The 17,733-nt window shown below is 35.6% G+C and overlaps 1 protein-coding gene across 13 annotated transcripts in view; it reads left to right on the top strand.

Annotated features, from left to right (window-relative positions):
• Window positions 1-17,733, top strand: part of NRG1 (neuregulin 1) — a 220,112-nt gene that overhangs the window by 170,482 nt on the left and 31,897 nt on the right. For all 13 annotated transcript variants that reach the window (XM_019032755.4, XM_019032753.4, XM_055349438.2 and 10 more), the window contains one exon: window positions 9,644-9,773. In XM_019032755.4, coding sequence (XP_018888300.1) covers window positions 9,644-9,773 — 130 coding nt within the window. The remainder of the gene's footprint in view (window positions 1-9,643; window positions 9,774-17,733) is intronic.

Genomic DNA, 17,733 nt, shown 5'->3' with positions numbered 1-17,733 from the left:
GCAGTTAGCTCTTCTCAAATTTTAGTGTATATAAATATAAAGTAGTGTCATTTCCTGAATATGATCCCTATTCTTTTTCCATCATTTTCTTGCAAACACTGTTATCCTCAAACCCTCTTCTACTCTCACCTCCTTCACTAGTCTCATCTCCATGTTTTCCCCTTCCAAAGGCTGCAGGAGAGACCATTAGTTTCATTAATTATGGCCCTACTCGAAAGCCTAACTCTCTTCATGGCCTACATATTAAACATTAATTCCAACCAGGTTATCAATGGCTTCTCTGGTATGGTTGCATTATTATTTTATAGCTTCATTAACTTCACCTCCTTATTCATAGCTTCATTAACTTCACCTCCTTATTTATAATCCATGTCCTAGTCAAATTGAACTGCTGCCTCTCACCACCAAACATGACATTTACTTTCTTACCTCCACATTTATTTGTTTTTTCCCTTTAGTGGAATGCCATCTTCTCCCACAACCATAGGCCAAATTCACCTTCTTAATATATGACTCTTTTAATATAGTTCCCATTCTCACATTTATTGTTAAATTCATGCCTGACTGACCTAACTGATTGATATTTTCTGTTGCTGCTGTGAATATGATCACATTATTTCACTGGGTTTTCTTGATGGTTACTACTGGTATCCAACCATATCATCTCCAGATCGTGATTATTTTATCTTCTCATTTTCTAAAGCTATATCATAATTGTTTTATTCCTGCCTTATTGCATTGATTAGAACTTTTAAGGGCAATGCTGAATAGTAGCACCGATAGTCAATATCCTTTACTTGTGTTTGACAGTCATGGAAATCTCCCCTAGAGTTTCACTGTTAAGGATCATTTAGATTATTAGCTAAAAGCATATATTCTTAGTGATACAGAATATCATTCTAGTTTTACAATATAAAGACATGTTTTGAAAAACCTAAAATCATTATATTTTTGCATTTTTAAATTTTAAATATAAATATAAGCATATATTTAAACAAGTACATATATAATATCCATTTAAACATGCATATTAAAAACCTGAAAATACAAAGGATTGTGTAATGAATCTCCATGTAGCCATCACCCACTTCAGCAGTTATCAGTTTTGTTTCATCTTCATCCCAGTCATTTCCCTTCTCTTTTACTATTTTATAGCAAATCCCAGACATCTTATCATTTAATGTATAAATATTTCAGTATGTATTTCTAAAAGATAAGGACTCTTCTATTTTTAAATATATCCATAACATGTTTGACACACATAAAAATTAATGATAACCCCTTAATATTATTATTCATTATCTAATCCATGATCAGATTTCCTACATTTGTAACTGTTTGAATCAGGATATGAATAAAATTCACAACCATTTTGATTGGTTGCTATATTTCCTAATGCTATTTTAAGTGTTGATATTCGAATTTTTCTCCTTTTTTCACTCTTTGTTTGATTCTAGCCCTAGCTCCCTTTGTCTCCTTTTTCTACGTTTAACTTTTTTTTAAAGAAACCAGGTTGTTTGTCCTGTAAAGTTCTCTGGGTTTTATTGCATCCCCTCTTGATGCCACTTAGTTTAGTCCCTGTTGGTTACATGTATGTGGATGTTTGATTAAATTCAGGTTTGATTTTTAAAGATAATACTGAATAGTTTTACAAAAATTGACTTTCTAATTTCATCAAAGGTTAATTCGGTATCCATTGAAATGACCATATGACTTTTATTCGTTGATGTGCCATGATGTTTTTTTTTTAATTTGTTGAATAAGATAATGAATTTACCTTATGATTTCTCTCTTTTGACCTTTCAGCTACTTTCATTTCTAAGTGAGCTTTAGTTGGTGAATAAATTAACATGTCATTAAATGTCACATGGTAATTTCAGTAGCTTGTTGAATAACTGAATCCTTGATTCTTGTTGGATGTTCAGTCCTCTTTGTTTTGATTTGTTTTGCTTGGTACGAAAGATTTGACTAGTTTGGAAAGTGACAGGTTAACATTTTCTACATTGACATGACCTTCTTCCACCCAAAATGATCCTGGTAGAAAATGCAGAGTATAGTAAAGAATGTGTGCCTTCCACATTTAGCCTGGTGAGGTCTATAAATATATCAAGTTAAGCCAGTCAGATGGCCTGCTGATATTTGCTTTGCAGGCTAGATGGATTGTACTCCTTTAGAATCTAAGTATTGATGGAAAAAGATTCAAGGGACAGCTTGAAAGTTTGTGGACTCCGGCTATGGAAATTTTATACTCATATAAAACTGTCAGTGATTAGTAGAAAATATGTAGCAGAACTGTGTTTCTGGAATTGGCTTCTCAGCTAAGAAAAGATTATTGGCTTTGTGAAGAAGAAAACGTAGCTTTCTTGTAACTCCATTTAGTCAATTATCCACTATGGGAAGATACTTTTCTTCTTCTTTGGAAAAGCTATGACATCCTCCATGGTATTCGTATCATTGAGATGTTTCTCCTAAGAAATAATAGACTTAGGATGATTAGACTGTGCCATGAGTAAAATGCACTGTCTGAAAAAAACAGAAAAAAACAGCAACTTGTAGGTTTGAAAAATAACCTTTCCTGGCAATCTTATTATTCTAAGGATAACACTGTCTAATGACACCAAATCATTTGCTCAGCCACTGCTGGGAACTTAGAATCTGCTTTCTGTTTAGCTACAAATGAGATCAGTGTTACAACAAAAATTATAATTTTGTTTTATCAGGAGAAACACCCAAAGGTCACTTTTCATTCTGCTGAATAGGAAGAAATAATATCAGGGTCTGCCCAGAAAGCTTGTAAGGGAGAAAGGAAACTTACCCACTTAGGAAGCATTTTCTAACTCACTTATGTGACCTTGGGCAGCCTTCCCCTGTGCACTTTTGTGAATTCTTAGCTAGAGGTATTTATTAAAGACTGCAGAACTATTCTTTTGAGATGATCTGTATCCTCCTTTAAAATATAGGATAAACTATAAAATGTGCTAAGATCCTTGATAGTCCTATCATTCTATATATGTTTGAACAATGCCAAAGCCCAAGTTCATCAGTTAAACCAGTTAATCTCCATTGTCCCTTGGTGTCAACTTGTTCTTTGGACAAAGTGTCACCTTGTAGGAAGTCTACAAACCTCTAAGTGCTCCCAGCGTATTAGCTAAGTCCTGAGCTCCATGGAGTTGGATGCCCTAATTCTGCTTTAGAAAGTCCTGGTTCCATTAACCGTCTCCTGAGAATTCTCCTGGCTTCCCTTTTTGTTTCTTGAGCAGAGTTCAGTCAAGGAGAGGTCAAGAGAGATGATATATTACTTCCAGTCACTGTATTGTCTCTGGGAACCTCCAACTCTATGCAGGTTCTTTGATCTCCTCTGGCCACTTTCTTTCTTTTTCAAGTACATATTTGCTATTCAGCAAAGGATTGAATGACTTCTCAGGAAAAAATGCCAACCCAGAATGACAAGGCTTCCGTGGTTCTGAGCCTGGCTCTGAACCTTTCCTTTGGAAAACTAATGACTCCACCTATCATTCCCTTGGCATCTAGAGAAGCTACATTAGGTGTCACAGCTCTTTCTGCTCAGCTTCTGCTCCAGAGCTTCATCTTCAGGAACCACCTAAGCATTTTTTCCCCAGTAGGAGTTCAGTCTGCTCATTATACCTAATTGCAAAGGAGCTATATTCAGAGCAAGAATAATAATTTCAGATTTTTTAACTGGACCTCAAAGAGCAGGAAAGTATGCAGATTCCTAAACACATAAGCATTGAAGATATTACAGGTAAGGTTAAAAAAAAATCTGTAATTTTGTAGTGACTAGCAGTTTAATATTCAAATATTTAAAATGTGCATATTTTATTAAGCAAACGGCGTAGAGTTATTTGGTTTAATTTTCTGTAAGTAACTCATAAAGAATTGTCCTAAAAGCTGTGGGTGAGGACTAATTCATTCAAGGGAAACAGGATCTAATGATTGCTTTGTGGGGTGTATATACACTGTATACTCATGCTAATTCCTGCTAATTGTCAAAGAAGAATAGTGGCTTTTTATCAGCAGTTTGCATTTGTGTAATGGTCCTGGTCTACTGGTTTTGTCTACTTCACTGATAAGGAAAACACCACTTAAAACAAGCAAGAAAAGCAAGCCATCCTTTACAGTATTATTTTCTTTTTAGCCTGTCTTGAGAAGAGAAAAACCTAGCCTTCTACAGGAAATACTGTTTGATTCCATGGGAAAATATTTAGTAACAAGCAGAGAACACTTGATTATTTCTCAGCTATTTATTCTGAGTATTTACAAAATGGGCAATAGTATTATTTCCAAAATCTTAAGTTGTAAACGAAGTTTATATTACAGTCTACATGCTATGGATATGACACTATTTTAAAATATTTTATACTTTAAAAAATTGTTATAACACATAATACATAATATTGTAAGTAAGTTTAATTCTTGTCATTTGGAAATTCAGTCAGAAATATTAAAGAATTGTGTAGATCTTGAAAGGGTAAAATAATCCTGCATTTATGATATTAATTTCTCTTAAATTGTTCAATTTTATTTTATAAGGAAATTAAGTGGTTATACATTTTTGACAAGTAGTTTTGATAAAGTTAAACATAGATTATTGATATTTACTTAATGCTTTATAATCACTCAATGATTGTCACTCCAAATTAGGCCATCTTTTTTCACATTTTGCAGAAGAATAATTTCCTAAGAAACAACTATTGAGGCTTGGTTATATATGTAAAATTTCAGTCTGGGCAGAATTTCTTTTTTTACTTTTGTTCGCTCAATATTTATGTCATTAGTAATAGTAACAGTATCATATATTTGTGTGCAGTGTTGCAACTGACAAAGTGTTTTAATAAACTTGGCAACAACCCTTTGGTATCTCATTTTTGCAGCTGAATTTTCTAAGGCAGGTAGATAGAGAGAAGTCCCACAGCTAATAATTGGAAAATTGTGCCTTGGACCTGATTCTTCCCAGCCAACTTCAGTGTTCATTTCAGTACATTTTATCTATGAAGGGTTTCTTCTAGGGAGAGTTGGTCGTGGTCTTACAATTTTTAACTCCAGTGATTTTGGTTGTTATCATTATGTCTTGCACATAATAAACAGTCACTAAACAATTGTGGGTCAGGCGTGGTGGCTCACGCCTGTAATCCCAGCAATTTGGGAGGCTGAGGCAGGTGGATCACGAGGCCAAGAGATGGAGACCATCCTGGCCAACATGGTGAAACCCCCTCTCTACTAAAATACAAAAAAAAAAAATTAGCCGGGTGTGGTGGCGCGTGGCTGTAGTACCAGCTAGCTACTCAGGAGGCTGAGGCAGGAGAATTGCTTGAACCTGGGAGGCAGAGGTTGCAGTGAGCCAAGTTCGTGCCACTGCACTCCAGCCTGGCAACAGAGCTAGACTCCATCTCAAAAAAAAAAGAATTGTGGAAGGAGGTGAGGAAGGAAGGAAGGAAATAAGGAAGGAGGGAAAGAAGGAAGGAAGGAAAGAAAGAAGGGAGGGAGGGGCAGGCTGAAAGGAAGAAAGAGGAAGGGCGTGAAGGAAGGAGGGAGTCCTTTTGTGTGGTAAAGGATTTTTGGAACCCCTAAATGATAATAGTAGTCCCCCAGTTCTCAGCTATTTCAGAGAACTGTCCAGCTTCCTCAGCAATGATCATTTGTCCTGACCTTTTTTGCCAAGGCAAACCAGGTCTAGAGTAAAATACTACAAAATACATTCTCTGGTATTAAAAAGGAATGGCCAAACCATAATTACTTTTGCACCAACCTAATAGTAAGTTTCTGCTTTACCTTATACTTTCTTCCTTATAATACTGTAGTTGTTGACATACCAAGGAAAGTGTGTTTGGGATAAAGTGGTCACATAAATGGCAAACATCAAAGTAATGTCAGATTTTGTAGTGTTTCTAATTGCTGTTCATTTCGTAGTCACTAGAAGACAACTTACAAATTGTGAAAAACTAGTCATAAATCAGAGGGAGACAAGGTTTAGTGAGATCCAGTTCACCTCCTTCCTGGAACAACTATTGGGGGGTATCATCTTTTATATATTGAAACATATTTTATCTTCCAAATCTTTAGTTTACCTTTAATACAACTCCTGCCAGCCCCCCCAGAAAGAATGCTGTTTGCTCTGATTGGCATAGGACCGGCTTTGTCGGTTTCATTACATCCTGGTTGAATTACCAAATGGAAACTGATTTAGGAATACTGAGTGTGTACGGCACAGAGAAAAAATATCACTGCGAAATTTATAGGCCTGTGTAAGACTGTCAGGGCCCTGTGTTCAAATAAGGAGAGCAAAAGGAAACCTGGTGAAAATCTGAAGAGTGTATATAGCACCATCTCCATCCCGGCTTCTTCTGACAATTACACCTTATTCCTGTGCTTGGCTGCTGGTTTGGAGCAGCTGCATCCACTCACTTAACACTTCGCATCACCTGGGAGCTCATTGTTGCCTTACAATTCGTGATCATTTTTTGATCTCACTACTGCTAAAGGATAAAAGTGCTAAGCATAATAATCCATAACTGTATGAGATACTTACTACTTCATTTCCCTCCAAGAATCATTTTGCTATGAAATATCCCATCACTAGTTTCAGGTAATGATCTAAGAATTTTTTAAATGACTATGTCAGAGCTAGGGGCTTCAGGATAGCATTACAAGGATAATCATTTCAGAGAGATACATTTTTAAGGCCTTTTAAAAAGAGGGTTGTTTCTAGTTTTTAACATATTTGTTAATCTTATTTTGATGATCTCATAAGATCAGAGTCTAAGGAAGAGATATGTCTATGTGTTGCTTATATCACTGCTTTTTTTTATTGTTTACATTTTATAAGGAGTGTCTACATTTGGGGGGGAGGTGGAATGTTGATTTTGTTGTTTTTAGCAAAAGCCTTGGCATTTGTCCTGAGAGAGCCCATGCGGTGTTTGCTGTTCAGGTTGCATGAATGGCAATCTTTAGCAACCTGTCAGAGATGCAAAGGCCACTAGGGTCTGCTTGAGGTTCAGAGTTCCTCTGCAGGACTGCATGGTGACAGCACACCACAGGTGGCCCATTCAGCACTGTCACCTGGGACAGCAAGGATACCCTTCTCCATTTGTCATCCTATGGAATTCTGTCAGCAGTTGAAAGCCTTTCAACACAAAACCTTTAACATTAGAGGCAAACTTCCTAATTTTTTTTTTTTTTTTTGAGACAGAGTTTCTCTCTGTCACCCAGGCTTGAGTGCAGCAGTGCAATCTCGGCTCACTGCAACCACCGCCTCCCAGGTTCAAGCGATTCTCCTGCCTCAACCTCCTGAGTAGTTGGGATTACAGGGGCACGCCACCATGCTTAGCTAATTTTTGTATTTTTAGTAGAGACGGGGTTTCACCATGTTGGTCAGGCTGGTCGCAAACTCCTGACCTCATGATCCTCCCATCTCAGCCTCCCAAAGTGCTGGGATTACAGGCATGGTCCACCGTACCCAGCCCATTTCCTAATATTTTTAAAGGCAATTGTCGTGGATGAAAATATTAATACATAGCACCTAAATAAGTAGTTTTTCACATGAAAGGATATTATGTTAAGATTATATGCTGTGTGATATATAGAAATGTTGTATACTCCATGATTTTACAGACCAAACGATGCAAATCATGTTTCCCCTCTTCTTAATGAAGATGTTAAAGTATAACTGATAATTGATGGTAAAAATCACCTGTCTACTCATTCTTTCTTATTCCTTTTGTTTAGTTTGTTTGCTTTGTAGGCCTGGAAAAGATGCCTTGAAATGTATTTTGAAAATAGCTTTTTGTTGGAGTAATAAAAAATTAGTCCAGTTCTTATTTATCCATAGTAATGATTCCAGAATAACATGCATATCCTTAGGAATAAAGTTCTCCTTTAAAAAAATAAATAAATAGCATACATCTTTGAAGTCCCCAGATTTCCATTGTCAAGATTTTTCTCTCATATACATACCCAAATTAAGAGCCTTCCCTGCTTGCCCATTAATATTTGCTATTATTCATTGAATGCCAATTTTTTTTTTGCCAATTCCTTTATCTAGATTATTTATAATCTCTACAGAATTCTGTAAGAGTGCCATTACCCCTGTTTTCTTAATGGGAATATTGAGCATCTGAGTGGTTAAATGACTTATTCAAAGCCAGTAGGAGACAAGATTTGAACCACATCTGTCTCCAAAGTCCAAGTTGTTTTGAGTGTCTTTTGCTGTTATTCGCAAAAGCCATGCTGAGATCAATGAAAGGGGTCCAAAAACATGCCTTAGACAGGATAATAAGAGGTAAGCAAGGCCATGAGTAATTCAGAAATGGTGTTGAGTATTCCAGTCAGATAGAATAAAAATCAAGCAGGGGAGAAGACAAAATTAGGTTATGTGTCACAACGAAATGTAGACTTTCGAAGGAAATGAACAGGAAAGGCAGAAGAAAATGGAAAAGTAATACATGGCAGGTCAAATAAAAGTAAACAAGGGCACATGAAACTCATATGCAAATAATAAAATACAAACTAGTAAGGAAGACAGAAAGGAATTAAAAAGGAATTAAAAATTCATAAGAATGTATCAGTAGACAAGACAAAAAATTGCATCTAAAGATGGATTTTTTTTTTCCTAAAAGAGTATATAGAATCTGTACTGGCTTGATATACTGGTTTTGCTTTTCATCCTGAAAATATCATTGATAAACATTGTGTATATTAGACTATTTTTGGTTGGGACTGAGTATTGCCCATGGTGTTCCCAATGATATGAGAAGAAACATCCTGGTACTAAATGCCCTGGTGGCCTGGGGCTGAGAGCTTTGGCTTTGTATAATTCATGCACCCACTTTCATGTAACATGAAGTTTAACAAGTGAATATTAAGTTCATTATATGAAGGTGTTGCAAACCAAACTTGAAACTTATTTCTACCTCTCATTCTAAATGGAGATATTTTGTAGTGCTTTAGTCTACATTTACAGTGATATTAGACTCTTTCCATTTCCTTAAAAGTATGATGGCGTTTGGACATTCAACCATGTTCCTCTAAGAAATTAGAGTAGAAAAGAAATTTAGAAGAGAATGGCTTCTAATCTGCATGTTGATATGTATCTGACTAATAATCTATAATGTTTTCATTTGGAACAAATAAGCCAACTAGTGTTTCTTTTTCAATATATACATCATGTCTAAAAAATGTAAAGTCAATAGGCATGTAAAACATTTCAAAAATAAATAATTTTATCAATTGATTGCCATTAAAAATAGATGTCTAAATTGAGCTGCACTGACATGACTTTATACCATTACCTTGAACCTTCCTGAGAAATGTATTTTGCTTAATGACAATAGAGCTTCTCTTTTCCAACTACCTGGAAGATAAAATATTGGTTAAAAGATGTTGAGCCCCTTTTCCTATTTAGTTATAGTAAAATTAGTTAACTCTATAATTCTCTCTTTTATAATTTGATTCTATGTAGTGAGACCACAAACAGCTTAACTTCTCTGCTATTGTTTGTAAGGTCTGCAAGTTTAGTGAAATCTGTACCTTATATGAACTCTTCCTTTTAGGGTAATTTAAGATTAAAGGCTGCTTAGAAGGGGAAAAAAAAGTCAATGTTAACCTTTCTCCTTTCTCTCCTCTTCAGCTACGTCTACATCCACCACTGGGACAAGCCATCTTGTAAAATGTGCGGAGAAGGAGAAAACTTTCTGTGTGAATGGAGGGGAGTGCTTCATGGTGAAAGACCTTTCAAACCCCTCGAGATACTTGTGCAAGTAAGAAAAGAAATCCTGTGTGTGGCTTATGTCTATAACTCCTTGTTTCAGATGATTCTATGTCTCATGATGTATTGTTGCTTTTTTTCCAATTTTGTTGCGTCATGTTGAATAATGCTGTTTTATATGTAGAGTGTTTTAAAACATTCACACCATTCGTCATCACTCCTCTGTCATATGCAGAATTGTTTTTTGCTCTTTTCAATGTGTGTGAGGTGTTTTTTGTTTTTCTTTTTGTTTTTTGCCATGTTATTTATAGTGTTGCTTTCCTTGTGTTTTTTCTTGTTGTTATTCAGAAAAGATGTGCAGATATCACAGAGGCCTATAACTTTTGGTATCTACTTCTACATCCAATGTATGAATTAAGCTGTAAGATAATGTTGCTTTCTTATCCCAGTGATCACCTGCCAAATGAATAAGACAACAAAAAGAAGCAGAAGGGCAGAAGATTATTTACTGACATATATCTATTACACTTGGGATTGTCTTAATGTTGCATAACTATTTTTTAAACGGAGTTTAGTTTTATATTGCTAGTAAAAAAAGAGAAAAAAGTAAATTGCATATATTTGGAAATACATTGTATGTAGCATCCCTGTGGGTGACAGCAGTGTTCTTTCATTTGTCTATAGATATATCTAGAATAGCACTGTCTTTCCAGTGACCTGAAGGAGTTGATGCACCATTAAGAAGTATCCAATTTAGGCCTGGGCACAGTGGCTCACGCCTGTAATCCCAGCACTTTGGGAGGCCAAGGCGGGCAGATCACGAGGTCAGGAGATCGAGACCATCCTGGCTAACACCGTGAAACCCCGTCTCTACTAAAAATACAAAAAAAATTAGCTGGGCATGGTGGCACACGCCTGTAGTCCCAGCTACTCGGGAGGCTGAGGCAGGAGAATGGCGTGAACCTGGGAGGTGGAGCTTGCAGTGAGCCGAGATTGCACCACTGCACTCCAGCCTGGGTGACAGAGCGAGACTCCATCCCAAAAAATAAAAAAAAAATAAAAATAGAGAAGTATCCCATTTATTCTCTCTCAACAGGCAGCATAAGATAGTGATAGTATCAGTACATTAAATATTTAAACCTTGTAGTAAAAACTAATAGGACTCATTAAAAAGTATGTTTATTTTGCCATGCATTTTAAGTTTACTGTTGATATTTAGTCTACATATGGTATATGGACTTAAAATTTGATGTGGGCATAAAAATATATTTAATGTTTTATTGAAATGATGAAAATACACCTTTGTTTTGCTCTTCACCAACAGCTATATCCCAAAAGCAAGGTATTTTAAAAGTCGTTCCTTAAAAAATGTAATGTAGAACATCTAATAAATTTTGCCAGCAGTCCCCAGCTTAAACATGCAGTGGGGACATTATTCTAAAGCAGCAATGCTTGTTCTAAAGGAGGGAAAACCATTTTGTCACAAAAATTGTTTTCTGCTAGAATATTGGTGTGTGACTTAAATCTTGACAAGGAAGAACAAGTCTGTTAGAGAGGCAATTGAACTGATAGGAGCAATTAGCAAAATTAAAAAGGCACCAGAAATAGTCAACAAGGCCATGTCCCTTTTACATCACAGAAATACTATATAAATATTTAGGTGCCAATTCTAATAAAATCTTAATTATATTTATAAGTAAGGAAGTGCATCTTAAAAAACATATGTTTTAAAGAGAAAAAAAGCAACGATCGAAAATACCATTTTGTAGGCCATGTTTTGCTGCTCTCTGAGCTGTGGTAGATTGGGCGTGTCTGTAGCGTGCCTGATGGGACCTCATGGCTCTGAACAAGCACCTTCCAGAACTTCTCCTTTGTTGCACTCTAAAGCTCTTCTTTGAAAAAAGTAGATACAGTGCCAAGACAAGACAAGTGTTGGTGGTTGTATAGCTGATTTTATCAAAGACAGACAGTTTGTAAAAGTAAATATAATCTGTTAGAGTGAATAAAAGACTTAGAGCCAGAACAGTAAAATTCTAATCTCAATTACTAAACATCTCTTTCACAGAAATAAATAATTTTTATAAGCCAAAGTGAAATGATAGGTAAAAGTCTTGCAAAAATATTAAAGCAAGATGAAATACGAGTATGAGGCCAAGTGCATGCCTGTAATCTCAACACTTTAAGAGGCCGAGGCAGATGGATCTCTTGAGCCCAGGAGTTGGAGACCAACCTGGACAATGTAGCAAAACACCATTGCTACAAAAAATACAGAAAAATAATTAGCCAGGCATGGTGGCATGCACCTGTAGTCCCAACTATTCGGGAGGCCAAGGTGGGAGGATCACTTGAGCCCGGAAAGTTGAGCCTGCAGTGAGTTAAGATCATGCCACTGCACTCCAGCCCGGGTGACAGAGTAAGGCTGTCAAAAAAAATAAATAAATAGAATAACAAATTAAAAAAAGAGTATGTAGAAAAGATCATTCCTTTTAGATCTGAATTATCTCATACGACTATGTTTATTGTTTAAAAAATAATCTTAGAGATTCACTTCTTGGTCACTAAAATATTCAAATCTATATGCTTGCAGCAGAATAAAAATCTGTCTGATTTAGTCTTTAGTTCTGCTGACTTGCTGTGAATACAGCACAAATATGAGACATCCCCATATTTATCATAGCAAATTGGGGTGAACCAGGTTTTTAGTTTGTAAGGTTTTCTCTGATCAAAATAGAAAATGCCAGAAGCTGAGAATTGTAATCTATAAAATATGAGGTTCATTTGTTATATGGGGAAACCTTGTTATTTTTTCCTAATCTTAAGCATACAGTGTAATTGTATTTTAATAAATCTCCTTGAAAAAGCATTTAAATTATAGGTCCTTAAATTCTTCTCCCTTTTAAACAGTGTACCCATATTATCTATGTCTCATATTTTTACTTCTTCAGAAAAGCATCTGAGACCACTATATTTTAATTATAGTAATGAAGTATGATCATTTTTCATCATCACTGTGCAAGGATTTACAAGCTGAGTGAGTACATATGATAGTTTCTGCATACCTCTAAGGAACCAGGGCAGTTCTTTTCCACATATTAATTTCAGCTATTCTTTAGCCCTCCCACGTCCAATACAAAACATGCAATCGCGTAAGTGCTGTTCAGTTTTTTAACAACTGCAATTTTTCTTCACTCAACACAGTTTCTCATTAAATCTTAAGCCTAGTCCAGTAGTAAAAATGTGCTATATTTTAAAAATCTTGAAGTGAAACATTTGTTACTCTTCTGATAATTATTAAAGCCCCAAGCCATCCTCCGAGCTAATTGTCTAGTGGATCATTCTTGCCTTCTAGTTCTAAGAAATTACACCTTTTTTTTTTTTTTGTAATTAGGATCTTTTAGGTAAGTGATTTAAATTATTACTGGATCTTATCAGAAAGAAAATCTTTGACATCTATGATTTTGATAACTTCCCCCTCCTTTGAGATGGTGACTTTATTCACATATTAAAGCAAGCCAGAACCTTGAGGGAAGAATTGGAGAGTATATTTTACATCCAAAATATTTCAAACCTTTCTCATTACGTGAAACTGTTTTTATTTTTTAAAATCCTGTATGTAAAATATCTATAGCATTGAAAATAATCACTAGTCAGAATTTAAACAAAGACATAACATACTAGGTCTTATGATAATACATTGTTCACTAGACCACTTGAATAGAAACAGAAGACATAAAAATATTGCATTGGCTCATCATGGTCCTGTCTATGAAGCCAGTTCATAGTTTCCATATGGTCTATCTGTCTAGAGCTAAGCATTGCTGAAGCATGAGCCACATCATTGAAAATCAGCTTTATCCCTGACTAAAGACATGACTCAGAAACACCACAAGCATGGAAGTTTCCAAGTAGTCTCTCTGGTCACCTAATCTGCTGTTGTCTTCTTGGGAGTTGAAGTAGAAGATGTTACAGCAAATCTCTTTTGTCTCTCTGCTTAGAACAAGGTGTTTCGAATGGATTAAACATATTAACAGTGAAAAACTTCTCTGAGGAGAGGTTTCCGGATTGCTTGGACCTCCTCCTGGGGACTGTGTGGGAATTTCAGTGGTAGTTCTCATCTTTTATATTTTTTTTCTCTACAGTAATTTAAAATTTATTCTGTGGAAAAAATAGTTACTATTCCAGATTATATAAAGATGAGAAAAGAATCATTCCATTTTGTACCCTCTGATGCTTTATGTAGTCCTGTGGTTCAAAGAAACAAGACACATGAAATCAAACACGAAATTGTCCAGATTTCCTCTTGCATCTTTTCTCTATTCTTGTGTATCTGTTCTTCTGAACAGTTTCAGTGGAGAACTACTTTGGAAGATGTTGATGTGATTTTTTTAAATCTAAAAATTATTTTATATCAGGCTGTGCTTATAAGTCCAATATGTTGTCCAGTGGACAGATGTGCCTTCATCTGGAGGGGATTAGAGTTTTAAACTACCAATTTTGGTGAACAGTCTTATGTCCTTTCACTTCAACTCTCTGTACAATATATTTATTTATAACATGAAGTTAATATGTTCTCCAAATTTCTTCCCAGGGAGTCAGTGAAATTAAATGAGTTCATTTCTGCTAAAGTACTTTTAACTCTGGGGAAGCAAAATTTATTTTTCCTTATAATAAAAAGTAAATGGTAGTATTACATTCTCTCAGTAGACATTGGAAAACTATATACACCTGTTTTAACAGACTGTGTTATCATGTTTAATTTCTTTTTTTTTTTTTGAGATGGAGTTTCATGCTCTTGTTGCCCAGGCTGGAGTGCAATGGTGCAGTCTCAGCTCACTGAAACCTCTGCCTCCCAGGTTCAAGTGATTCTCCTGCTTCAGCCTCCCAAGTAGCTGGGATTACAGACATGCACCACCATGCCCAGCTGATTTTTTGTATTTATTAGAGACAGGGTTTCACCACGTTGGTCAGGCTGGCCTCAAACTCCTGACTTCAGGTGATCCACCGGCCTTGGCCTCCCAAAGTGCTGGGATTACAGGCATGAGCCACCATGCCTGGCCCATGTTTAATTTCTAATTCTTTATTTTACTTAAGAGTAGCAGTTTTATTTGGTTTGTTGGGACCACCAACTATCTTTATAACTTTTCTTTGATCGTTTAATATTTCTGATCATTAGTTTCCTTATAATGCAAAAACAACAAAAAACAAACTAAATTTGGAAAGATGGAAGGTATCTGTAAACATAGACTTTTATAATTTTGTATAATGAATGTTTATGAAGCCATGTAGGGCCTTATTATATTATACATTATTATAAGAGACAGGTATGAAAAACATAACTATGGGAGACAAAATCACAGCAAATATAATACATTAAGTTGGATAGATGAAATATTTATCAAACGTATTTGATAATATATGTAATGTAAATGAAATATTTATCAAATTATGCCTGAGGTCGCAATTTTTTTAATTTTTGCAATCAGACCTTGGCAATGACCTTGAGCAGTAGGGTATTAAAATCTCCCACAGGCTTAGCGTCCCAATAATGGAACACTAAGGGTAAATGGATTAACATTTGTTTATAGAACAGCTATTTGCCAGGCATTTTTTAAAACACAGAGAAAATATAAGGAATGGTGTCTGATCTCTGGGAACTCAGTCTGTTAAAGAAAATGAAATTGCTAAAATAGAAAATCAATGAGTGAATATATGCCAAATGGTACAGTGCTGACTATTAAGGTAATACAAATTTAAAGAAGGGAAAGAAAAGACTGAAATAAGTTAGAGAAGACTTTTTAAATATAATCATCATTTATAGAGTCTTTCCATTATACCAGGAAGGCATTGTGGTTGTAGGAATTCTTTCTCTGAGACACGGTAACATGCAGCTTAATTCTAGGAAGTAAAACAAACAAATGAACAAAATAAAAGAACTAAGTTAAACAGTGGAGCCACTTAATGACCTCTGAAGGTCAGGCAGAGGACTTTGGGTATTGTGATAGCTCACAGGGAGCCATAGTAACATCTGGAGCAGGAGAGTGGCACCATAGACGTAGCAGATGTTTAGGGAAGCGAGTCTTCCTTACAGGCTAGAAGAAGTCTGGGGACTAAGTAAGATGGGAAGAGAAAGTCAAAGACATCAAAGGCACTAGCTAAGGTTAACATTTTATAAAATACTGACATAATGATGCTGATGATAGTAACTTTTATAATATGTATTAGTAGCTGGATTAATATAATTAAACAAGGGGGCAACGGTACAAACTCACAGTTGTGTCCTGCAGTCTCATCATCATGGCTGCAGAAAGAGAAATTTGGAAAAAATAAACAGGACTGGGTTAGAACTTCCAGTCTATAAGAACACACTTTTGTTGTATTTGTAGTATTTGTTGTATTTGTAGTATTGCTGCTAACACCAATACCAGCCTAGAAGAGTTCTTTCTTTAGAATCAGTGTTACACTTGCCTGTGGTACTTCTCTGTTCTTGAATATTGTAACATTTAACAGATATAGACAGCATTTGTGAGAGCAAGTGGTGGGACTCATGTGGATCTAGATAGTGTGCTCTTCAAACGACTGTGTCCTCTATTTCTTTCATGTCCTTATATATCTAGAATCCTACTATGTGCTTATGAGGAATTTATTAACTCATTTAGACTTTTAACTCACTGAGGTAGAGTTGAAGAAAATTCTTTAGTTTTTATAGGATTCAGTTTAGGTGTAGTTTTACCTAAAATCAGGTGCATTGACTAAGTGTTCTGAATAGCTTCGTTCCTCACTTATAAAAATCAGTTGAGCAGCCATGTACATTTATTGAACTCATATGAGACAGGCTCTGTGCTCATGCTACGGACAAAGTAGTGAACAAAACCATACTGGTCTTTGCCTGATGGAATCTGTAGGCTACTGCAAGTAACAATCATGTTTCATGTAATTAATTGAATTATAAATCACAGGTTTGCCAAGTGCTATGAAGGATATTAATTGAGCTAAGGGAATGTACAATGAAAGACCTAGTCAGAGGCTGACTCTGCTCTGTGGAAAAAAGAATAAAAAAAGAGTATGCAGTCATACTCTTGAGATGTATATAGAGTCAATTTAAAATATTTCATTGTGTATATATGCCACATTTTCTTAATCCATTCATCTGTTGGTGAACAGTTAAGTTGATTTTATAAGTTGGCTATTATGAATAGTAGATTTTTTTATAACTTGGCTATTGTGAATAGTGGATTTTATAACTTGGCTATTGTGAATAGTGGATGAATATTTTAGCTAGATTGATTTAATTATTCCACGTTGTATTCATAAATCATAACATCATTTTCTACCCCATAAATGTATACAAGTACAAATTGTCAATTTACAGGAAAACGAATACACAATTTTGAAATATTTATATTGAATGATTTAAGGAAAAAGTGAATATTTAGATGTTTTATCACAGAATGAGGGTGGTGAAGTGCATAAGGCTATGAAGCCCCTCAGAACCGCTAAGCTGTTTGACGAGACAGGGAAACTTCCTCAAGAGAGGAAAACCAAACCACAAATTAGCAGTCGATATGTCATTGTGTCACAATGACGTGGAGATGTATGGGATGTAGATTGATCCCACATCCGATGAAATTGTTTGACCCCCAACTTAAGGATTCATCATGTAGAGTAAACATGGGCAAGGGTTTTAGTCTTTCTGCAGATGAGCATTTCAGAGCAAGCTGTGCAAACAGAGATTTAGGAAGGGCACCAAGGTTCAAACAAGAAGTTAATTCACAAACACTGCCACCCTCATTATTGGGATTATATGTCCTGGACATTGAAAAACAACGTTTGAAAAGGCAGGACAAGTTAGGTTTTGTTTTGTTTTGTTTTGTTTTGTTTTGTTTTGTTTTTTTCTCAGCATTTACCCATAAGTCTAGTGTGGCCACTCTATGTATCCTCTTATCTCATGGATTGGAAACTAGTCCCCAGATTGTCATTAAAAAGAAAATGGAGGATATATACTGTCTGAACAG

This window comes from Gorilla gorilla, chromosome 7 (genome assembly GCF_029281585.2).
Source record: "Gorilla gorilla gorilla isolate KB3781 chromosome 7, NHGRI_mGorGor1-v2.1_pri, whole genome shotgun sequence".
NCBI lineage: Eukaryota > Metazoa > Chordata > Mammalia > Primates > Hominidae > Gorilla > Gorilla gorilla.
Note: the sequence above shows the minus strand (reverse complement) of the source record. Positions and strands in the feature narration are given on the sequence as shown.